This window comes from Mustela nivalis, assembly GCF_964662115.1.
Source record: "Mustela nivalis genome assembly, chromosome: 6".
Taxonomy (NCBI): domain Eukaryota; kingdom Metazoa; phylum Chordata; class Mammalia; order Carnivora; family Mustelidae; genus Mustela; species Mustela nivalis.
Window position 1 is genome coordinate 84,446,630 of NC_139025.1, and position 24,704 is coordinate 84,471,333.

At 49.8% G+C, this 24,704-nt stretch overlaps 1 protein-coding gene across 1 annotated transcript; it reads left to right on the forward strand.

Annotated features, from left to right (window-relative positions):
* Positions 1 to 749: 749 nt before the first annotated feature.
* On the forward strand, positions 750 to 22,904 carry PLA2G4D (phospholipase A2 group IVD; the record flags this gene model as incomplete). The annotated part of the gene is made up of 20 exons (XM_082737723.1): positions 750 to 794; positions 3,879 to 3,951; positions 4,142 to 4,278; positions 4,853 to 4,984; positions 5,689 to 5,729; positions 6,095 to 6,137; positions 7,417 to 7,480; positions 7,800 to 7,936; positions 8,718 to 8,828; positions 8,956 to 8,993; positions 9,175 to 9,310; positions 9,624 to 9,760; positions 10,978 to 11,200; positions 16,934 to 17,051; positions 17,416 to 17,553; positions 17,787 to 17,894; positions 18,038 to 18,229; positions 18,492 to 18,658; positions 19,322 to 19,508; positions 20,608 to 22,904. 20 exons carry the CDS (start codon positions 750 to 752, stop codon positions 20,832 to 20,834), a joined length of 2,454 nt encoding a protein of 817 aa, XP_082593849.1. The 3' UTR covers positions 20,835 to 22,904.
* Between the last annotated feature and the right edge of the window lie 1,800 nt (positions 22,905 to 24,704).

Consider the following 24,704-nt stretch of genomic DNA (forward strand, 5'->3'; position numbering starts at 1 on the left):
GTTTAAACAGGTAACTTCACCAGGTTTTCTTCTGTAATATTCATAGTCTAAGAGCGTCCTGATTGGTCTTCCTTACCTATATTAGAATGCTTGCCAATTGAGTCTAAAGGAAATCTTCTAAACTCCTAGGATCAGCCAAAGGGAAGGGGAGAGGGTAAAGCTGAAGGTGAGGGGCTCAGAACCAGAGTCCAGAGCCCCCCTGTAGCACTCTGAATTCTGCTCAGTGCCTGCCACTCTGATCACCTTTATTATGAAAACCAGGATCCTGGCTGCAGAGAGCTGCCAAGGAGGTCTGGTCTCTCTCGTCTGCTCCCATATGCTCAGCCCTCAGCAAGCCCTAAGAGGCTTGCCTGGTTCAGGCTGGGGCTAAGCTGCAGGGTTTCCACAGTTCTGCCCCTACCCTGTGCCAGACCTTCAGCCTCAGGGGAACCAGCTTCCCACTACTGCTCCTAGGACTTCCTCCCTTCCTTGGGGCATCTGCAGTCTGAAAGGGGTGCTCCATCTGTGGTTCCTGGAGCCCTGCCAGAGGTTTCTGGAGATGCTGGTTGGCCCAGCCTCTTGGGGAAGAGGGGAAGATGCTAGGCTAAGGGAGTGACCCAGGGGTGGAGCCCCAACCTGTTTATAGGATTGCAGCTCCTCAGAGGCGGGCAGATTCTCGGCCCCATCCCATTAGGATAGTTGCTGACAGCCGTCCAGGGAACTGGCCTCTTGGCAGGAGCTGGATCTGGAGTGGAGCCAGAAGGGTTGGTATGGAAAGACTGACAACTAGGGGACCCCCTGACCATCCTCACCAGGTAACAGTGTCGCCAAGCCCCTGGGTATCACTTAGGGCAGGACCTGGGGCCGGGGTGCATTCTGAGAAGCCTGACTCGGTGAAAATCAAGGTGATTCTGGCCTCTGGGGAAGGCCTGGCTCCCAGGGCTGGGGTCTCTGCCCAGGCAGGGGCCAAGGGTGGGAGGCAAAGGGTAAGAGAGTCTGTTCGAGGGACTGGGGAGTGGGGGAGGGGGTGGATGGATGAACGGCATCCATAGAAGGGAGGGCCTGGGAGACCAGAACCTTCTCCCTCCACTGTGAGTGATCAGCCAGCAATCCCCTTAGAGGTCCTTACCCTCCTCCCTGCCAAAGCTTGCATACCGCCTCAGAGAACACAGTGGCTGCGTGTCACAAGAGGACAGCCCACCAGGCCCATAGTTCACCTCTGCAGGTAGTGGGCCTCCTGGAACTGGCAGGGGCCAAGAAACCACCCTGTGTGTCCCCAGAGCTTTGTCAGGCCAAGTCCCCATGCCAGTTACTCACTGGGCCAAGAGAGGAGGTTGCCACCAGGCCAAAGAGATCTATAGACTGCTAGCCCACTCCTTTCATGTGCTTCTCTCAGGAAGATTTCTCATCCTGTGCTGTGGACCAGGGCCAGAGGAACTGGCTCTTTGGTTCTCCCCTGGTGCCCCAGGCAGGGGCCATGAAAGAGGCTAAGTGTGTCAAGCTCACCATCCTGAGGCATTTGCCTCATTCTCAGACTTTGCCAGGCTTCTGGAGCCTTGGCCCTGAGACCCAAGCTCAAGTCAGATCCGGTCAAGTAGCTCCAGACGGGTGCTCCTGGAGAAAACTTGCCTGGCTCAAGTCAGGTACCAGGCCATTCTGAGAAACATAGAGAGGGACCCCTTCATTGAAGGACAACATCTCCTGCCCCAGCCCCTGTCAGCCTGAGATCTAGAAGACCTCCTCCCCAAAACAAGTGGACACTGATGAAAATGCCCAGATGCCAGTCTGGCAAGACCCCAAGGCTGCAGGAGTGGGGCGGTGGAGGGGCCGGATGGCTCGGGCTCCATCTGCTCCTCTCATCAGCAGCTGGAGCCCTAGAACCCAGCCCTGGAGGTTTCTGATGTACCTGTGTTCATCCTCATCTCCCCAGAGAAGGCTGGGCATCCTTTTCCTCTGCCTGCTCTAGACCCAGCCCAGGGACAAAACTGAAGCCCAAGGTGCAGCGACTCTGAGGGATTAAGTCTGCCCACATGCCTGGAAAGCACGTAGCCCCAGCGGATGCTGTTGGGATTGGTTGAATCCCCAAGATCAGACCCTCAACACTCAGCCTTCAAGTTGACTCCTGGTGCGCCTCAGCAGTGCGCCTCAGCAGTGGCCTCACCCAGCCTCTTTCCTGCTGGAACAGGGGCCTGGAGCCTGTCCTGGCAGCAGGAGCTGGGCGGGCAGGGCAGGCAAGGCCAGGCATCCGGACTTGCCCTGGGACTTGGCCTGCTCCAAGACCCGGGAGCATCGGATCAGCACGACTCAGGAGATACAGGGCCTGAGGCTGGGCCTGAAGTGTCCACTCCTCCTCTCTGCAACCTCCCTACCACAGTGGGTTGCTGGGGGCCAGCAGGGGAATAGGCAGCTTGCTCATTTTCCTTCTGCTGGTGAAGATCCCGTGGTTGGACTCCTGTATGGGGAACTCCAGCCACATCAGATTCCTTAGGTCACATCCCCGGTGATGGGTGGGGGCTGGCACCGAGCATCTCCAAAGGGAAGAGGCTGGAGGATGCCCTGGGGTCCCTGCATAGGGAGAAACAGTGGCTGAGACTCCCAGCAGGGAAGTATTCCCAGGAGTCTATGGGAAGGGACAGGGGCCTGGGGAGGGGTGCGGGGAATCCCGTCTGGAGAAGCCCTTCACAACTTTCAGGGTCAGTCATCAATTAAAGCAGGACATTTCAACAGGGGAGGGGAAGACCCAATGCCCTCAGGAGAATCTTATTAGTTAGTTAGTCAATATCTGTATTGGTCTAGGACATATCTATGAAATTCGACTGTTTAGGTATCCAGAGGGCAGTGGGGGAAAGTTGCATGCTTTTAACAAAGGAACAAAGTCCTGGGGAGATAGAACAGTACGGGAGGTGTGAGCTCTGATCTTGAAGACCTGGGTTTGAATCCTACCTAGATCACCCGCTAACTCTGTGACCTACGGCAACCTTTCTAAGCCTCAGTTCTCTCATCTGTAAAATGGGAGGAAATGAGAGTCCTCTCCTAGGAGAGCCAAGAGGATAAATCAATTTGGAATACATATCTGCTTAGTACAGCACCTAGAAACAGAACAAGCCCTTAATAAATAGTAATGAATAATAATTATCTAGAAACTGCTTACTTTTTTGCTAAGCATTCTGCAGACATTAACACATTTAGCCTCTATTAATTAGTCCCACTATTTATGAGGAAATGAAGGCTCTAAGAGGTTTAGTGACTTGTCCAGGGTCACACGGCAGGAAAGCAGAGGACCAAGGTTTAGATCCAGATATCCTGTCTAGGAGTCTGCCTTGCCCACTCCACTCAACCTCCCCGAGTAATGACCCATCATTGTATCTATTGTCACAGCCTATCCTGTGATGCTCTGTGTTAGTGATGGTTTTAGAAATGATGAGAAATAGGGCTTCACCCTGGGAAAAATACCCTGCTAGGGGACAGTGGGCTTTCTGAGGTTGAGAGGCTCTTGGTGACCGGAGAGACAAATGGGCAATGATGCTCAAATTAGATATGGTGACTGGCTGGAAAGGAGCAGGTGGAGACACTTTGTAGCCCACACAGGCTGTGGCCCCCAGGATGAGGGGGAGTCTGGGCTGCCTCTGTCCTTCCCCTGTCCTGGAGAGCACACAGAAGCTCAGAAGCAATTCTGTCCCCGGAGGGGAAGGGGTTCCACATATTCCACCCCTGGTTGGTCTCCCATGCCCTTCCTGCTGCAGCCCAGGACCACAGCCCCAAGGGCAGTGGTGGGCGAAAGCTGTTTGGTCCCAGGATGCCTGGCAGCATCACTGAGTGTGTCAGGAGAAACTTCAGCACAGAGGGGTGGGGTTGGGGACAGAGCAGGAGGGACTGAGCAGTCTGTTCTCTCCCTCTAGGGGGAGGCCTCTGCCTGCTGGAGGCTCACTGTGAGGGTCCTGGAGGCACGGAACCTGGGCTGGACTGACTTGTGTGAGTAACTGTTTCCTAGGCTCCAAGGGTGTAGAGGTGACCAGGCCCTGTGGGAAAGGCCCAGGTGGGAACTTGGGGCTTGGGGAGGGCTGCCCGCAGTGGCCACCAAGATCATGGTAGGAACCATGGTGAGGCCCCTGGAGAGGAGTGTAAGGAATTCTCTCTTACTCTGTTCTCTTAACGTTGGCAGTGAGTGAGGCAGACCCCTATGTGACCCTAGAGCTGCCAACCGTCCCTGGAACAAAGTTCAAGACCAAAACAATCACCAACTCCTGTCATCCTGTATGGAATGAGACCTTCAGTTTCCTAATCCAGAATCAGGTCAAGGTAAAGGCCAGGACCACCCACCTAAGGACAGGCTATATCCTCCTATCGGAGCACACTTTTCCTCCAGAGCTCAGTAAGAGACACCGGGGAGGAGTGTCTTTGTTCCCAGTCCCGTGTGCTGTGTGGGAGAGAACGTGTGACCCACCCTGTGTCTAAGAGCCTGATCTCTGGCAAGTTGCTGGTCCTCTCTAAGACCATCTGTGGAACAGCGGCAGTAAGAACCCCTTCCTAAGGGGGTTGTTGAGGTCAAATGAGATAAAGCATGGAAGACTCCTAAAACAATGCCTGGTACATATGGTGCCTTGGGGACAGCAAAGGGGGGGAAGTGTGCAGTGGTGGGGAAACACTGAAAGAATTTTATATTTTATAAAAACAAAAATTAGCAGGGGAAGATTAGGAACTTTGCTGGATTTCCTTTTAATGCTTTTAAGGTTTACTATTATTTTTACTTTGAAGTACAAGGTATGGAGGCATAATAATCTTTTCTGACCCTGGGCATCAAGTAAGGGCTCAACAGGTATGAAGTATAGTAATAAGTAAATAATGTGCTAAGTTGCTGTTCTCGGGTCCCTAGAATGTTCTGGAGCTAAATGTCTATGATGAGGACTCAGTCACGGAGGACGATGCCTGCTTCAAGGTTCTCTATGACATCTCAGAAGTCCTCCCAGGCCAGCTGCTCCGGAAGACCTTCTCCCTGCGTCCCCAGGTGAGTGGGGAGTCCCACCCCTCTGCACCCCACCCCTCTGCCCTCCAGGCTGAGGAAGTTCCCCAGCTTCTCCCATCTGCTGGAATGCTGCTGTGTTCACAAAAGAGGGAAGCCCCTCCCAGGGATATTTATATTGTAGTAGGAAAGGAGAAGGCTTAACTGACTGTTACAGACTGAATCACTCATTGCAGAGATTTTAGTCACGGGAGGGAGGTTTCTGGTGGTGGTGAACTTCCTAATATCAATCAAAACCTGCGTAACTCACCCTTGCGGCAGTTGGGGGGAGCACTCTGTCACTCCTGATCACTGCTTGCCTGTGGTGCCCAAGGCCTGCTTTATGAAGGTCTCTGCTCCTTCTCCAGCAGGGGAAGGCTGGGGAATGGGAGGGTGGGGTTCTGAGGTCAGGTCCCTCTCAAGAGGACTAGGGCATCCTTAAGCCTCTTTTGGCTTGTTCTCCTTATGTCCCCCTTCAGCCCTGCCAGGGAGAGAGGCCTGTTCTCTGCAGACTCATCAGCTGTGGCTAACTTGGGTAGGCAGCCAGCCCCTCTTTCCCCCAATTCTCATTTCCCACATCTGTAAAGTAGGAAGAGTATAGTATCTCGCCTCCCTGAGCGACTGCTGGAGACGAAACAATGCATGGTCAAAGAACTGTGTCACCTCTAAAGATGTATAAATGTTCACGACTTGCTCATCGTTGATTTCAGGGACAGGAGGAGCTGGACGTGGAGTTCAAGCTGGAAAAAACGTGAGTAATAATCACACAGCCCAGGGAGTGCCTCAGGACCCAGGCTTTATATAGGGAAATGTCTTTGACCCAGATTCTCTGTCCCTCCTGCCCCCACCCCTGCCCGTCTGGGTCGGAGGGGAGGGGTCCTCTTAGAGCAATGAGGAGAGAAAGGTCACTGCTTCCTTGTCCACACTCTCCCTCTCTCTCCCACATGGCAATCTTCAGAAGCCCCTCCTTCCCCCTGAGTGGTATCCAGGACTTGGGGTCCCTTGGCATCACCCAGGGAGGCCCCATGGGGGCTTGAGGCTGTGCTGTGAGGGGCAGCTCAGTACAGGGACCTTTTGCATTGTCAGGCTGAGCTCCGGATATTCTGATTTTTCCAGGTCGGACTCTCCAGAAAACCTCATCACCAACAACGTCCTTGTGGTAAACCACCCTCCCCTGGCTTGTGAGGGGAAGCTGAGGGAGGGGTCCCAGAGCCAACACTGAGGCTGGAGGTGCCAAAGGGATATGCAGAGACAGGGTACTGTGGCAAGACCACCCGGGGCCACCCAGTTCAGTGGTTCCCCTGGGGCTGTGGTCAGCGGCTGGGGACTGGGAAGGGCCAGAGCCTTAAGAGAACATGGAGAAAGGGAGGCCGAGACTCTGTTGGGGGGAGATTTGGGCCCAAGATTTGATGGCTGAGGGAGTGTCAGGGCGAATTGTAGGTGTTCCTGACGGGTTTCATTATCTGTGATGGACTCCTAGCTCTTAGCCTCAGAAGATGGCGGGCGACAGGCCAGCCAGGCCCAGCTGGGGTGTTAGCACTGCACAGCAGAGGCCCAGAGGAAGTTTCCAGAGCACTGCACTTCCAACCTGGGGTTTCTGGGACAGAGTCAGGGGTCAGTTAGCTCCTCCTTGAGACAGTGGAGGGTCTTGATCAGCACTTCTGAAACAGTGCAAGCTCACAACAAGTTCACAGCAACACGAACAGGTGGTAAACAATGGACTAGAAGCTTTCTATTCAAAGGTCGCCAGCCTGTAACACAGGTATGACCTGGCAGCAGGGCCTAGTGTGAGGGAAGGAGGCCTCTACCCTCAGGGTCATACAAGGACCTGCTTGGTAGGCTAGTGTTACTTTTACAAATGCATGTTAAAATCATCATACCTATGGCAGCTGCTTTTTATCTGAGGTGCTGGAGAGCGGTGGTGGGCAGGTAAACTCAGTCAGACTGAAGGAGAGAGTCAGTCAGGAGCTGAGTGGGCTGTGGGCATCAGGTGACAGGCATGACAGAGAATGCAGTGGGCTCCTTTGGCAAGCTGGTCAGCTGGAGGACAGCTGGGACATTGGTCCATCATCCTGTAGGCCAGTGGTTTGTGTGCTACTGTTTGGGAGCAGTTGTGGGAGAAGGCACTCTCCAGTCTGAGCCTGCAGAGAAATACAGAGAGGAAAGAACGGTGCCTGAGGGTCGGGCGGCCTTCAGAGATCCACCAAGTTCAGCAGATCTTTGAAAGTTTGGGGGGGGGTGGTGCACAGGATGGAGGTGGGGCTTCCCCCGACTGCTCCAGAATCAGAGGAGGGGGCTGGCGGTTCTTCTGGTCCCACTCTGGTCCCACTTCCTGTTCAGTGTGTGGTGGATTGGGGACAGTGGGGCTCAGGGGGTGAGGTTGATGGGACCTCAGCCTTCCCTGCTGAGCCCCCGGCCCACGATGTGATCTGCCCCAGGCCCGAGAGCTGTCCTGCCTGGATGTCTGTCTGGACCGTGCTGGGAGCACCACCACGGTCATGGGTGAGGCCTGCTCAGTGCTAGATGGAGTGGCTGGGACACCTGTGTGGGCCCTCTTTCTTCTTGCTCACACAACATGAGGGCAACAGGTTCTCCTCGAGGGTCTTCCTGACCTGGGGGAGGGTGTGTTGCAGGAAGTGAGAGTCCCATGGGGGCTGTGGGACCCAGTGGGCTGGGGAGGGCCCATTCCAGAATCCTGGCTCTCATGGTCCAAACTCCCAGGTCTCGCCCATGTCCAAGCAATACTGCCAGTTTCCTGGGGTCCCTGCTCGGATTCCTGGCTCTTGTTCCCCTCGTGCTAGTCTGCCCACTCTCTGCCTAGACCAGGACAAGCTGGAGCTGGAGCTGGTGCTAAAGGGGTCCTATGAAGACACGCAGACATCGGTGCTGGGTCCAGCCTCTGCCTTCCGCTTCCATTACATGGCAGCCCAGGAGGGAAAACTGAGTGCTCGTGTGAGGGTGGGTCCTGGCTTTACAGCTCCCTGCCATGGGCCAGCTCCAGCTGCTGCGGGCCCCTCTTAAGCCAATGCCAGGTGCCTGTGGCCTCGCCAGACTCCCCCAGAGAGGCACCAAGCCTTTGGCAGATAGGGAGAATCACCAGGAGCTTGGAGTGTGCGTGGGGACTCCCCTGTCTTGTCAGACTTTGTTTGAACCTTTCAGTGGCATCTGCCTCGATGGTCTTAGAAGAAATCCCCATCTCTGTGCCTCTGCATGGCCTGGTTCTTGCCCAGCTCTGCTGCCTCACTTTGTTCTGTGCTCCCCCTCTTTCATGATGCTCCAGCCTATATGTCTCTTTTTGCTTTCCCAACACACCAAGGGCCTTCGGGGTTCTCCTCTGGCTGCTTCCGAGGCTGCCTGCTCTTCCTCCTCCTCCTCTTCTTCCTCCACTTCCTCCTCCTTTAGATCTCAGCCAAGAGGGGCCCTCCTTGACTCCCCATCTTAAATAGACCCCCCACACCACACCTTTGTTTATTTTTTCATATCACACTGCTTAGGACTTCCTTTACCACATTTTTTCTCCTGTATAACATTTGCTAACATCTGTTCGTTACCTATTTTGTTATCAATTCATATACACAACTCAGAACAAAAAATGTCAGCAAGTATTTTAATAATGTCATTATAAGTGGTATAATTATAATCACTGTAAATATTGTGATTATATTATTAGAGAGGGACTGTGTTCGTCTGTCTAGATACTCAGTAAGGATTGGTTGAATGAATGCATATTTCCTTCCAGAGCTCTTCAAGTAACAGCTGGAGTTCAGACGAGTCAGCTGGGCATCTCACTGTGCCCCTGAGGTCCTTGGCCGTAGGAAAGGAGGTGACCTTTACCGTTCCTACTACAAATGTAAGTGGCCTCAACTGGATGGGAAGTGCCAGTGAGAATAAAGATGGGGAGCCCAGGCCCCCAGGGGATACCCACATACCTCTCAGGGTTGAGAATATTCTAATCCAGTCTCTCACTTTGATTTCAGACCCCAGGAGTGAGGCTGCAGCTCAAGACTGAGGGCTGGTAAGGGACATTCATATCTGGGGTGGACAGTGTGTGGTGGTCATGAGGCAGGGAGTGCTGTGGAATGGGTGGCCCTTGGGGTTGAGAGCAAGGAGGTAATATGGCAGCTATCCTGGGCGTGGCCAGCCAGTGGCTGAGCTATGCAGTTCCTCCCTGACCTTCGGATCCTCTACTACCCCAGCCCTAAGGAGCTGGATGTGCACCTGGGCTTCGATCTGTGTGCAGAGGAGAAAGCCTTCCTGAGCAGGAGGAAGCAGGTGGTGGCCAAGGCTCTCAAGCATATCCTGCAGCTGGACAGAGACCCACAGGAAGATGAGGTTTGGGGTACAGGGGAATGTGGGTGCAGTACCTTCGACTGGCCTTAAGGAAGTACCTGATCCTCGCCCTCTCTAGACACTCCAGTCAACAGAGATGAGAGTGGCTGTGTGGGGGATGGCGGGGCGGGGGGTGGTAAGCTGTGGGGTTCTCACTCCCTTTTGGGCCCCATCCAGGGCTGAGAGCTGTCACTTCCTGGGAGAGGGAAAGGTTGGCTGCTCTTGGTCTAAGTCTGACTGCATCAGGCTCTGGCCCCGAGGTCCTTTCCCTCCATCCTGGTCCTGGTTAAGCTGGTCTGTGTCTGTGTCAGTCCAGGTCCCCATTGTGGGCATTATGGCCACAGGAGGAGGTGCTCGGGCCATGACCGCTCTCTACGGCCACCTGTTGGCCCTGCAGAAGCTGGGTCTCCTGGACTGTGTCACCTACATCAGTGGCATCTCGGGTTCTACATGGTGAGGGGCCTGGGGACTGGAAGAGCAGAGATGATCGGGTCCTAGAGGAGAATGGAGCAGACACCAGGGGAACCCCTCTATGTGTGGAAGTCAAGAGGGTGTGAGCACTACAGTCCGATGGGTGCCAGGTGGCTTTCTCAAAAGGGAGGAAGTAGGTATTACAGAGGTCCTCCCGTGAGAAGGGGTTGGAAGACACCCATTCCATGCTACTGGAGAGGGCTAAGGCAGCTGATTCAGGAGGAGCTGGGGTTTGAATCTCTGCAACACCCCTTACTGGGCAACCAAGTTCCCTTGATTCTCAGTTGACTCATCTCCAGAACAGGGTAATAGTAGTTCTTACTCCGTACGATTGTCCTGGGGCAGCCCAAGTAAAACACCTGATCTGACATGTGTCAGGAACTCCAAGTCAGTAGATCTTTTTTCTTCAAACATGATTATCTCATTTAAATCCTCATAACACTCTCTAGGGTAGGGTTTGTTTTTTTTTTTTTTTTAATTTTTACTGTCCCTATAATATAGATGGAAAAATTGAGATGAAGAGGTACTATCTTAACCTCTTACTTAAAGACAAAATTGCCTTCCTATATACCCCACCCTGCCTATGATGAGGTGGGACTTCTCACTTTTAGATATTCGTTCCTTTGTGTCTTACTGAAATGTGACTCGAAGCAGTAAAAGGAGAGTAAACTCAGAGGATTTTAGATGACAGCTGTGGGCAAGCAGTCTTCAAGGGCTTCAGGACAGGCCCATGAAGATGGGTGTAGGGTCTAGATCTGTTCTGTACAATGCAGTAGCCACTAGTTATGTGGTTATGGGCCAGTTGAAATGTGGCTAGTCCAGATTGAGATGTGGTATAAAGATAAAAATACACAGAGAATTTTGAAGACTTGGTTTGAAAAAAAAAATTATGTTAATTTTTTTATTGATTACATGTTGAAGTGAGAATTTGGGGGTATATCGAATTAAAATAATACTATTAAAATTAATTTTTATTGCTCTCTTCTTACTTTTTCAAAATGTGGTTACTGGGAAATTTTAGATTATGTCTGTGTCTCACATTATGTTTAAATTGGACAGCGCTGATCTGAGAGAAAGATGGGCAGGACCTTGGCTGCAGGAGCATCACCTTGGGAGAAGTGGGAGGGTGGGAAGGAGATGTCGCAGTGACCCAATCCGGGGCCTCTGCCTCCTGTCACACTGTCCCTTTATTTTCCCAGGACAATGGCCCACCTCTACGGGGACCCCGAGTGGTCACAGAAGGACCTTGAAGGACCCATCAAATATGCCAGGGAGCACCTGGTCAAGAGCAAAATGGAGGTCTTCTCTCCGGAGCGCCTAACGAGCTACCACCAGGAGCTGGAGCTGCGGGCGCAGCAAGGCTACCCCACGACTTTTGTGGACCTGTGGGCTCTCGTGCTGGAGTCCATGCTGCACAACCAGGTAGGGCACCAATGCTGGCAAGGCTGGACCAGCGTGTACCTGTGGTCCTGGGGCAGCCACGCAGTTAGCTGCTGCGCATGTGCATTTCCTACTGGGTGAAGGAGACTGGGATCTGTGGGGAAAGGACGCAGGGGCCATAGTGTCTCAGTGGCTGCTGTACTTTGGGATCCTGCCTTTTTGAGTCAGGCTATTTTTCAGTTCATGGCCATAAAACAGAGATTTCTGAATCTCTCAGGAGCTTAGGGAAGAGTCAGTGCCAAGGTCAGTTAAGCAAACAGAACTTTCACTATGCTTATGTGGCAGTGAGATTGCTCGAATAATTTTTATTTTATGAATACTACAATATAGAATATATTCTTCTGTATCTTCATGGTAGTGTTAAAAGCACAGACTCTGGAGCCAGATTGCCTGGGTTTAATCTCAGTGCCCCTTACTAGCTCTGTGTTCTTTCACAAGTTACTAACTTCTCTGTGCCTGGGTTTTGGCCCCTATTCAGTGGGGATGAGTGAGAATAGTACTTATCTCACAGGCTTGTTCTGAACACTCAATGGTCTTTGCTGTAGAGTTAACATTATTAGCTATTACATATATTTTTTAAGATTTTATTTTATTCATTTGAGAGATAGCAAGTGAGAATACAAGCAGTGGGGAGAGGGAGAAGCCAGCTCCCCACTGAGCAGGGAGCCTGGGATCATGACCTGAGCTTAAGGCAGAGGCTTAACCATTGGAGTCACCCAGGGACCCCAGCTATTATATTTCTTTACTGTTTATTGTAACACCATGAAGACCAAACTGAGCAGATAACATTTTTTATAAATTGCTTCTTTAAGGTAAGTTTAGTAAGTCAACTGCTTAATCTTACATCAACTGATACAATTACTGAAATCAGTTCTTTTGTTTCCACTATTGTTTTACCACATATAATTATCTGAATTAACTTGAAACAACTAAAACACACAAAAAAGTACCCTTAACATTTGTTATAAAAAAGTAAACCATCAAATACATTAGCAGAGGAATGATTCATACCTTCCTTATCTTAGGGCATCAGAAGTTTGACCAAGAAAGATTATCATGTAAACTAACCAAAAATGAATTACTTTGGATTTTTTTCTTTAATTTTTATTCTTGCTGGTAAGAGCAATGTTCCCTGGAAGTTACCAACCATTCTTATTTTTAATGTATTAGTTTAACAATATTTATTATATAAACAATATTTATCATTAAATATTATAATAATCTTCAGACCTAAGAAAATGCATAAAGCATAAAGAATAATGTAATGAATATGCCCATTCTCACCAACAAGCCTAAGAAATATAATGTTACAGAAAAACTTGAAGCCCCTGTGGAAGCTTTCCCAGTCGCATTTCCCTCCCACCCCTACAGGCAACCACCATCCTGAATTTGGGGTTCTCATCACATTTCTATCTTCAGTCTGTATACATGATTGGATTATATAATACATAACATATAATTACATAACATACTTTATTTACCTCTATTATATATTTTATTGTATATACCTTTTATTGTACATCCTTAAGAAAAATATAGTGTTCCTTGCAGAAATGGTTTTGAACAAGTCTCTTTGTGCACAGATGTTAGAGTTTCTCTGCACCTCGAAGATACATACCCAGGGTTGGGGTTCTTAGCCCATTGGGTAAATGCATCTTCAGCTTTCCTGCCTATTGCCAATTGTTCTCCAAAAAAGGTTTCATTAATTCACACTTCCACTCTAAGTGTATCCATGTTTTTTTCTCTACACGCTCTTCAGACCTTTAATTTTTTGTTCATCTTATGGGTGTCATACAAAAAAATTTTTTTTGTCATACAAAATTTTATTGTAGCTTCCCATTTCCTTGATTTTTAGTGAGACTGATAATATTTTCATGTATATTTCTCATTGGGACTTCCTCTTCTGTGGATTACCTACTGCAATCCTTTTCCATTTTTCTATTAATTCACCTCTAATATTATTTTGTGGAATGCCTTATCGATTTTGGATATTAATCCTTTATCAGTTCTACTAGATTTTGATGCATCATTTTAATATAATCTGGTCTATCATTCTATTCCTTTATGGTTTGTGCATTTAGAGTCTCCCAAGATCTTTCCCTCTCCTAAAGTTATAATCTCCTATATATTGTTATAAAAGTTTTAAAGATTTGTTTTTCACAATTAGGACTTAGTCTTTAATAGATCTTCAGGTATTATGTGAACACAAACCCAGTTTTATTTTTTTTCCATAGGAATAGCAAACATATTAAACTTAATACCACTTATTCTTTTTTCTCCACAAATCTGCATCACTACTTGTATCCTGTGACAGCCTTCATATATTTATGGGACTCTCTGAGCTCCCTTCCATTCTAATGGGGCTGATTCTCCAACATGGGCCAACACTGCACTGATTTAGAGACCCTGGGTTTGTAATGCATGCAGGTATCTAATAGAGCAGATTTACCACCATTCGCCACCTTGGTTTTTCTCAACATCACCCTGGCTCCTTCTGGCCCTTTGCTCTTCTATACATGTAATAGAATCAGCTAGTCATGTTTCATGAGAGATGTTAGCATTTTTGTTGAGAGGCACCTGGGTGGCTCCATTGGTGAAGCATCAGACACTTTGTTTCAGCTCAGGTCATGATCTCAAGGTCCTGGGATGGAGCCCCATGTGGGGCTCCCTGCTCAGCAAGACATCTGCTTATCTCCCCCTCTCTCTGCCCCTCCCCCTGCTCTCATGCACACTCTAAAATAAATAAATCAATCTTTTAAAAAAAGAATTTTTATTGAAGTGGCATTTAATTTTTAAAACCCATGTAACTACTTGAAATATTATTTTATTAATATATCCTATGTATTCTTCAGATATGCTTTTAAAGTTCATGTTCAGTTGTGAACTTCTGCTAATTCAGTTGTGAATTATTAAAGACTTTTCTGCCTGGTGGTGGCAGTTAATTACTATAGAGTTGGGAGAAGCTTGTTTTAACAGTTTACTTTATGAGGTGCTAAAAAATACAGTTTGATCTGAGGCTATAAATAAGACTTTCATTTAATTACCATTTGATCCTCAAGTAATGACTTAACAAGGTTGAAGGTACAAGGCACAAGGTTCATAGTCATTTTGTAAAAGACAAACAAGGTTTGGGGTGTTTTTGGTTCACAAGAAAAAAATCTTGTGGCACGAGCACCCATGTGGTTTAAAAAATTTTGTCTCAATGTTAAAGCTTTTCAATTTTTTTTTTTTTTTTAGTTATCATGCTTTATGTCTTAAAGCTAACATTCATTGTATGCTTTTTAAAATAATTCTTTAATCAGATAAATTTAGTGTGTATTTCAAATATAAGTTTTTGGATAAAAGCATTTATTATCTCTATTTTATGCCAATATACAGCTCCAAAAGTCATTTTAAATATCAGAAAATATAACTCCATAAGAAATCACAATTTCGTTAATATTATTATTACAGAAATAGTATACCCTGAACTTTACACAGAGTTTTATTAGCCTACACACTTCTAGAATACTGCTTCAGGCTTTGAAAACAAAACAAAAACATGCTTGTAAAATATACCAGTTATAATCAGTGCTTCTCAAACCATGTCTATCAAACTTTTTTCTTTTATCTTTTGCTAGCAAGCCCTGAACTTCTTAGAAGTTGCTCACCATTCCTCAGGACGAAACTCATAATTTTTCTCTTATCTTTTTTTTTTTTTAAAGATTTTATTTATTTATTTGACGCAGAGTGAGAGAGCGAGAAATCACAAGCAGGGAGAGCAGGCAGAGGGAGAGGGAGAAGCAGACTCGGGGCTGAGCAGGTAGTCTGATGTGGGACTTAATCCCAGGACCCTGGCACCCTTTTTTCTCTTGTCTTTTCCTGAATTAAGGTCTTACATGTTTTTCTTCAATTCTGGCCAAAAAGGTTTTGGCTTTAGTGCCCCCTGCCCATACAGTGCCTAGACCATGTCAACACATCGCCAACACCACACCCAGCTCCCACATCTTCTGGGGACACTTGAGTCATCAGAGCGGTGACCTGCAGGGCTGGGAACACTCATTTGGAAATGGGGGTGGGGGGATGGGGGCGGGGCTTGGAGCACCTGCCGCTGCTGGTGAGCTATTAAAAGGAAAAAGAATACAGTATTATTTCAATAATACTGTATTTCAGTATTTCAACTATTTCAGTAGATGGAGGGGGTGAGCTGACCCTTTTCCCCCAGGTCAGAAACGGTGCCTCTGGAGCAAAAGGACACATTTCCCCTCGTCTTACATGTCAGAAGAGCAGGCAAACAGGATTCCCGAATCAGAAGACTTTGAGAAGGGAAATCACAGTTATTAATCAAGCTCCCTCCCTCTTCAGTACCCACACACACTCACAGCTGTGGGTCTGACTTGTCGCTATGGTACAGAGCGCCAGGGGCTTGAGCTGCATTGGGGGATTTTTTTCCTGTGGTTTCCCTGTAACTCAGGTCCTGCAGAGTACTCCTGCAGAACTTGGGGAGGGGGCGCAGGAAGAGGACCCATCAGTGACAGAGGGCTGCGGGAGGAAGACATACACCAGGGAATGCAGGGTCCTGGCCATGGGTGTGGGAGGGGGACTCCTCATTGGGAAGGTGGGGCTAGAATCCTGGGACACACACTTGGCTAATCATCAGAATCATCTGGGGAGATTGAAGAACATTCCTCAGTGGCTTCTGCTGATTCTCAGAAGTAACCTAGTCATCTATTTAGCACATCCTCTGGGTAAATCAGTTGATAAGGGCAGATCAGGCAGTTTGGGAACCTCCAAGGTCTAGCTGCTGAGTGAGGTGCCTTCCAGTTCGGAGAGCCCCGAGAGAGGGCCTGTGGGTCTGTGCTACGTGTCTCCCTCTGTCAGAAGCAGCCTGTGGGTCCATGCTACGTGTCTCCCTCTGTCAGAAGCAGCCACAGCCTGGGGCAGGCTCTCTCCCAAGGGCGGCTTCAGGCAGCCACCACCATTAACCTTGCTGATACTGGACATGAACCCTATTGGCATCTCTGGTCCGGAATGGAACGAGACCTTTCTCTGCCCCAAGAACTCTGGAGTGCTGTCCCAAAAGGCAAACCATAGTCCCTGCCATCAAGGCAGAACTGGGTATTTTATTGAAGAGAAAATTGGAAACAGAGGCAAGAATAAACAATGGGGTACAACTTCATACTGTGCAAAGCAGGAAAGAGGGGGGCAGGTAAGGGAGAGCCAAGGATGCCTGGAAAGCATTTTGGAGGGGCCGAGACTTGGACTGCATTCATGTAAATCTAGAAGGGGCAGCCTGTCCCCTGATGGAGCTTATAGTGTATATTGTAAAAGGGGATCCCTGTGTCCTTTCTGGAAAGCACTGTGTGTGTGTGTGTGTGTGTATGGTCTGTGCATCAGTGTCCCCATCCCCTCCACCCTTCAACCCATAAAGAGGGGGCCACGGACCACAGGAGCAGAGATGTCACTCCTGACACCATAGTCCTTGTGAATGGCATTCTCTTGAGATACGCAGTGTGCAACCTCCTTAGCCTTACATGGCAACCCCTGCCTTTGGTCAGAATATGGGAATGGGAGTGAGAACTGGATGGGTGCACCCACCCATGCCATCCAAAGTCCAATGGAGAGCTGCCTCCTCACCCTCAGCCTCTGCCCCCCTCCACTCCACGCAGTCCTGGTGGAGTTACTGCCTCTAGGGTGCTCCCAGCCACACCTAGGCCCTCATGCCTCCCACCCCAGGTGATGGACCAGAAGCTGTCGGAACAGAAAACAGGACTGGAGCAGGGCCAGAACCCTCTGCCCCTCTACTTGAGCCTCAATGTCAAAGAGAACAATCTGGAGACCTTCGACTTCAAGGGTACAATCTTTAGCCCTGCCCACTAACCCTCACACACACACACACACATGCACACACATGCATACACGCATACCACCCTGTGCACGGGTCTTTAGAGAATTCAGACAGGGAACTTACACAGATTGCTCAGCCTTCTGGGAAGAGAGGCGGTTCTGATGGGCTGATGAGCCAGGCAGCAGAGCCCATGGACCTGGTGGGGGGTGGTGGTGGGGATGTGGTCAAGGGGCTGGGTGTGGGGATGGTCAGTTCAGGAATCAGCCAGGCAGGGAGAAGGCTGGGGGCAGCATCATTGGCCCCTGTCAGAGCTGGGGCGCTCCCCACCCCACTTGCCTCTCATTCCTGCCTCTTGCTCCTGTTCCCATAGAGTGGGTGGAGTTTTCCCCCTATGAAGTTGGGTTCCTGAAGTATGGAGCCTTTGTCCCCAGTGAACTCTTCGGCTCTGAGTTCTTCATGGGGCAGCTGATGAGGAAGCTCCCTGAGTCCCGGATCTGCTTTCTGGAAGGTGAGTGATGGTTACTCTGAACATTGTGGCCGGTCCTGCGCCAGGCCTCCCTGACTGGGCATGATTCCTGTGCTCAGGTCTGGCAGAGCCCCCAGCAGAGGGGGTGGTGGGACACTAGGGTAGGGCTGTGAGAGCAGCCCACCTGCCTCCCATTTTCCATCCCCGCCCTGTGTGTGATGGAAGGCCAAGTGTTGAGGCCTGAGGCTGACTTTAGTCAGGGGGTTGGCCTTCAGGTATCTGGAGCAATATTTTGTCCCTGAACTTGCTGGATGTCTGGTATGACCTCCTCAGCTCTGAGGACACCCGGAAGCAGCACCTCAAGGACAAGATCAGGAACCTGGGTAAGAAGCGAGGCAGGAAGGGGAGCCTGGGCTGAGAGGCGGCTTCCTCTTCAGATGCTGGGGGAGGGACACTCTCCGAGGGGAAGCAGGCCCAGGCATTTCCAGGCCCTTCACCTGACCAACATCTGTTTCTCTGAGCCCAGAGGAGTCTCCTGCCTCTTTGAAGACCTCCTCGTGGCTGGAGGCCTCATGGCTGCAACCCGGGACGGCACTGGCCAAGGCGTTTAAGGGCTTACTGACGGGCAGGCCTTTCCACCAGCACAGCTGCAACTTCCTCCGGGGCCTCCAGCTGCACCAGAACTACTATAGCCAGAAAGACTTCTCCACCTGGGCAGGTAAGGCGCCCCCCCCCCCCCCGCCATGTCTCCCTAGAGAATAAGCTTGGGCTTCCAGTGGGGACAGAGACCGTGGTTAGGACTGGCAGAGGACTTGGGGGTGGGTGAGTCATGGCATACCCTTCTGGGGTCGGCCTGCAGAAGGTCTTGGGAAGGGCTGGGTGGCGTGTCCTCACAGAGAGTGATGCCAGAGGACAGAAGGGGACATGGAGGCAATTGCAGTGTGGCCGAGAAACTGACTGTCAACTGCCTCCCCCATCAGACTGCCCGCTAGACTCCACTGCTAACCAGCTAACCCCTCAGGAGCCCCAGCTCTGCCTGGTAGATGCCGGCTACTTCCTCAACACCAGCTGTCCCTCCATGTTCCGGCCAGGCCGCAGGCTGGACCTCATTCTCTCCTTCGACTACTCCCTACCCTCGTCCTTTGAGGTGCCTCTGGTTGCCCCATGGGAACCCCAGACACCCTGTGGCCAGGCCATGCTCCAGGGGCAAGCCACTGGGCCACTGACCCTGACCTCCTGGGCCCCCAAGGGGAGGGAAGGGTGACAGGCTCTGACTCACAGACTCCTGCCAGGGCTCTTGGTTGGGAAGGGCTATGGAGGTGCTGGGGTGCTGGGCTCCCAGGACAGGTGGACAGGGAGGAAGCACCTACCCAAGAAGAATCTGCGAGGAGATCCTGACCTGTCCACAACCATTACCTCAGGGTATCTCTGGGCACTCAGGAGTAGGGCAGTATGGGGGCAGGAATAGGGCTCTGGTACAGAAGTGGGTTTCTTACTGAGGTGCTCAAGGCTCTGTGGAGTTGCATAACCTAGCAACAGAATCCCAGATGGAGCAGAGTGCTAGGTCTCTGCCTCCCCTGAAGATACTAACCGAACAACATTGGCTGACCACTTGGATTCATTGGAAGTGAATACTTCACCTCCCTCTGAGGAGACACTGGGTTTTGTAACTGGACCACACACAGGCCAGGACCAGCTTGTTCCAACATGGAGCAGTCCAGTTGGGCTGGAGCTCTAGCATTTTCTAGAGCACTGACATGAGATGACCAGGAAGTAGCCAGTTCTCTCTGGGCCCCCTACCCCCAACCAGGCACTGCAGCAGACTGAGGCGTACTGCAGGGCCCGGGGACTGCCATTCCCTCGGGTGGAGCCCAGCCCTCAGGACCAACACCAGCCACCAGAGTGCCACCTCTTCTCAGACCCCTCCTGCCCTGATGCCCCACTCCTGCTGCACTTCCCTCTGCTCAACGCCTCCTTCAGGGACCACTCAGCCCCTGGTAAGGCATACCCTCCCTTCCTCCCAAGCCTGGCAGGCCAGACCCTCGGAGGCATGACCTTCGAGCTTCCCGGTGTTCCCATGGGGACTGGCGGGCGGAGGGGTCATCAGGCTAGTTCCACCCAGTTCTGGACCCGGCAGTGTGCTGATCTCTGTTGGGGACACCATGTCCCTGCAGAGCACTCTGCTGGCAAAGTCACAGTGCTGCTGTCCTGTGTCATGACCCCAGGCTCCCCTGCTACACACATACCCCTGCTCACCTCAGCTGTACCTGGCCTCCTCTGCTCTCCTGGGGTGGTGTGTGGGAATCCGGGCCTCCAGAGGCCTTCCTGCGTCATCCCCGTCTGCAGCCATCTCCACCCCGGCTTGGCACCACGTTGTTGGAGGGCCAGGGAGCTGGGACCGAGAAGCCCCCCACCCCAGGCTCTCAGATTCTCCTGACGTTACCTGAGATTTCAATTGGCTTCTCCCTCCCACCCCAGCCCTTCCTTCTCAGGAAGCTGGGCCTCTACTCTGGGGGTCCCTGAAATGTAAAACCTCATCACTATGCCTTCCAGACTTGCCTCCTGCCAACTGGTCAGACCTTTCAGGTGGAGAAGCCTCACTTCTTCTGTGTGTTATTCCTGGCTTTCTGGTTCCCGCTCTAATTCCACACCTTCCAGCTTTACCCTTAACAGGCTCAGCCGGCATCTTAGAATTCTCTCTCTCTCTCTTTCAACAAAGACTGATTCTTAAAAAGCAGAAATCCCTTTGGTTTTCAGACTCCTGTTTCCATCATGAGTTTTAAGAACCCTTCACTAGGATGACTGACTCTGGTCCAGCCGTTTGTTCCTTGCCCCGGAAGGTGAAACAGATACCATGGTGTTGCCTCAGGAGTGGGAGTGCATTGCCACAAGGAAGTGTGGGGAGCAGCAAACCCTTCATATCTCTACCTACTCTCCACATTTCTCTTTCTGGGCAAAGGACACAGAGGCCTGGAGGGAGAGCAAGGAGCCCTTTAGTGAGGAGCAGCCCACCGCTTTGCCCAGACGCAAGGCGTCCTCCTGCCCAGCTCTGGAGGCCTCTGGGTCCTAGTCTTAATCCCTCTCACCCCTGGGCAGGTGTCCAGCGCAGCCCTGCAGAGCTCCCGGCGGGCCAGGTGGATCTCACTGGGACCAACTCGCCCTACTCCCTGTTCAACATGACCTACAAGGAGGAAGACTTTGATCGCCTGCTGCAACTTAGTGACTATAACGTGCGGAACAGCCAGGGTGCCATTTTGCAGGCCTTGAGGACTGCCATGAAGCACCGAGCCCTGGGGGCCAGGCCTCGAGCAGCGCAGAATTGAGGTGGCTCAGGGACCCCAACTCTCTGACAACCCTCCAGGGGCTGGGGGTTTAACCCAAGCACTGCTGGGTAGGACCACCGCTCTCGCTGGGCTGTCCACCCCTGGGCTGCCTCTGCAGCAGTTCTCTCGGCCCAGAAGGGCTGCACGGCACCCCAAGTTCTTCCTCACTTTCATTGCTGGCTTGAGAGGAGCTGGAAGTAAACTCACCAGACCAGTGTGCAGCATAGCTGGTCTGACTAGAAACATGTTCCCATGCAATGACTCTCATGCCAAACAGAACAGATTTGGGGTACAAGCTGCCAGTGTCAGACCAGGGGTAGGCAGGTCAGGGCCTGACTGAGAGGTGGCTCCAGGCATCAGGAATCACACTGTGTCCTGAGAACCTTTTCTTCGTCCCCTCCTCCCCTTTCTCACTCTTCTTTGATACTATCTTTAAGCAACTATAGCGACCCATAGTCCACACACAACATGATTCATCCTTCTAGAAAGTATGACTGATGGCTTTTACTACATATTCAAAGAGTTGGGCAAACCTCCCACAGTCATTTTGAGAAGATTTTTGTCACCCCAAAAAGAAACCCCTCACCTCTTAGATGTCAACCTCAACCCTCCCTCCCCAACCTTATGCAACCATTAATCTACCTTCTGTTTCTATAGATTTGCTTCTTGTGGGCATATCCTATACATGGAATCATACAATATGTGGCCTTTTGTGTCTGGCGTCCTTTACTCGGTGGGATGTGCTCAAGGGTCATCCACGTGGTAGCAGGCGTCAGTGCCTCATCCCTTTCTGTGGCTGAATAAAAGACCCACGCTTACCTGATGGTCACTGGATAATGGACCCTTGGGTTGTTTCCACTTTTTGGTCATTCCAAATAATGGTTCTATGAACAGTCATGTACAAGTTCATATGTGGAAAGTGTTTTTCATTCTCCTGCATGTCTACCTAGGAATACATTTGCTGGATTATAATGTAATTCTCTGCTTCACCTCTTGAGGGCCTGCCAGCCCATTTTCCAAAGCTGCTGCCCCCATTTTTCTATTCCTATCAGCCTTATACTGGGGCGCTGATTTCTCCACCTCTTAGCCCCCACCCGTTGTTGTCTGTCTTTTGATTTCAATCATCGGAATGGCTGCAAAGTGGTATCTTATCAGCATTTCCCTAATGACTAATGATGTTAGGAAACTTTTTGTATACTCTAGGCCTTTTGTAGAGCTTCTTTAGAGAAATGTCTATTCAGATCTTTTGTCCATTTTCATTGGATTAAGTGTCTTTTTCTTATTAAGAATTCTGTATATTTTCTACATACAAATCCCAGACCCAATGTATGATTCGCAGTTTTTCTCTGCAAATCAAGTAATCTTTGGGTTACCTTTTCGCTTTCCTGAGGCTATCCTTTGAAGCACAGAAACTTTCTTACTTTGATGGTGCCATTTACATATATATGTTTTTTGCTGCTTGTGCTTTTGGTGTTGTATTTAAAAAACCATAGTCTAACCCATGGTTATGAAGGTTTACACCTGTTTTCTTCTAAACAGGTGGCTTCAGCCCTTACATTTAGGTCTTTGATCCATTTTGAGTTCACTTTTGTATATGGTGTGAGATAGGGGTTCAATTTCTTTCTTTGGCATATGGGTATCCAGCTATCCCAGCACCACTTGTTGAAAAGGCTATTCTTTCTCCCACTGAATGGTCTTCAGGGAGGGTTCCCTGAAAATCAGTCACCTGTGGATGTGAGGGTGTATATCTGGACTTATTTCATTGATCTGTTTGTCTATTCTTACGCTAGACCACACTGTGTTGATTACTGTAGTTTGTCATCAATTTTGAAATCAGGAATTGTGAGCCTTCCAACTTTGTTAGTAGGCATGAACAAGGGTTAAGCAGTTTGCTCATCACTAAGCTCAAAAGTGGCAAAGCCAGCACTGGAACTGGAAACTTTAAAATCAAGCTAGGCTTGGGGCTTGTGGGTGACTCAGCCACTTAAGCGTCTAACTTTAAGCTTAGGTCATAATCTCGGGTTCCTGGGATCAAGCCCTGCGTGGGGTCCTGGGGTTACGTGGGGTCCTGGGGTTACGTGGGGTCCTAGGGTTGGGCTCCCAGCTCAGTGGGAGTAGACTGCTTCCCCTCTGCCTTCCTCCCTCTACCCTTCCCTCTGCTCATCCTCTCTGTCTCTTTCTCAAATGAATGAATAGAATCTAATAAAATAAAATAAAATAAACATACCTAGGCTTCTAACTGCTATGCCACACTGCATCTTTGCGTCCTTACTTCGTAGCATGCCCTATTGTACAAGGAAGAATTAACCTTACCTAAAGAGCGGTCTGGCCTTGGCTCTCGGCTACTGAGAGGGTGATCTCTTCACCCCTCGAATGGCCTACCTGATAGGAGTGTCTTTGTGTGCCTAGGGTTCTGACTGCTGCACAGCCTTACAGTGTGATTTGTGATGGGAACTCTGAAACAGTTGGTATACATTCTCACCTCCAGAGGAACTGGAACTAAAGCCATGAGCCTGACATCCCAGAGGGATTGGAGACCAAAGGTCAGCCACATGGGCAGGATGTGATTGAGCCCCAGTAAAAACTCTGAACACCAAAGGGCCAGGGGAATGTTCTGTGGGTACTGTCACACACTGTGGCTGGATGGGGGCCACACCACCCTTGATTCTGTGGGGAGGGAATGACTGGGAGCTCCATGTTTATTTAAACCCCTCCTGGACTCTGTCATGTGCATCTCTTCCTCTGGCTGGTTTCAGTCTGTGTTCCTTCACTAAAATAAACATTAATCCTAAATCCAGAGCTTTCCTGAGTTCTGTGAGTCATTTTAGCCAATTATCCATCCTGAGGTGCCAGGGACCCTGGAATTGGCAGCCAGCTGGCTGGGAATGAGGGTTGTCCTAGGACCCTGAACTTGTGGCTGTTAATCTGAAGCCAGGACTCTGTTGCATGGTGGCTCTTCCCTCAGGCAGCAGTTTGGTGAGCTCCCGGGAAGGTGGGGTCAGAAGGCCTGGGCAGACTCTCACCACTCTTGTTCAACATAGTATTAGAAGTCCTAGCAACAGCAATCAGACAACAAAGAGAAATAAAAGGTATCCAAATTGACAATGAATAAGTCAAACTCTCTATCTTTGTAGATGACATGATTCTTTATATGGAAAACCCAAAAGACTCCACCCCCAAACTACTAGAACTCATAGAACAATTCAGTAATGTGGCAGGATACAAAGTCAATGTACAGAAAGCAGTGGCTTTCTTATACACTAATAATGAAAATACAGAAAGGGAAATTAGAGAATTGATTCCATTTACTATAGCACTAAGAACCATAAGATACCTGGGAATAAACCTAACCAAAGAGGTAAAGGATCTGTACTCGAGGAACTACAGAACACTCATGAAAGAAATTGAAAAAGACACAAAAAGATGGAAGACCATTCCATGCTCTTGGATCGGAAGAATAAACATTGTTAAAATGTCTATACTGCCTAGAGCAATCTATACTTTTAATGCCATTCCGACAAAATTCCACCGGTATTCTTCAAAGAGCTGGAGCAAATAATCCAAAAATTTGTATGGAATCAGTAGAGACTCTGAATCGCTAAGGAAATGTTGAAAAACAAAAATAAAATGGGGGCCATCACGTTACCTGATTTCAAGCTTTACTACAAAGCTGTGATCACCAAAACAGCATGGTACTGGCATAAAAACAGACACATAGACCAGTGGAACAGAGTAGAGAGCCCAGATATGGTCCCTCAGCTCTATGGTCAAATAATCTTCGATAAAACAGGAAAAAATATACAGTGGAAAAAAGACAGTCTCTTCAATAAATGATGCTGGGAAAACTGACAGCTATATGTAGAAGAATGA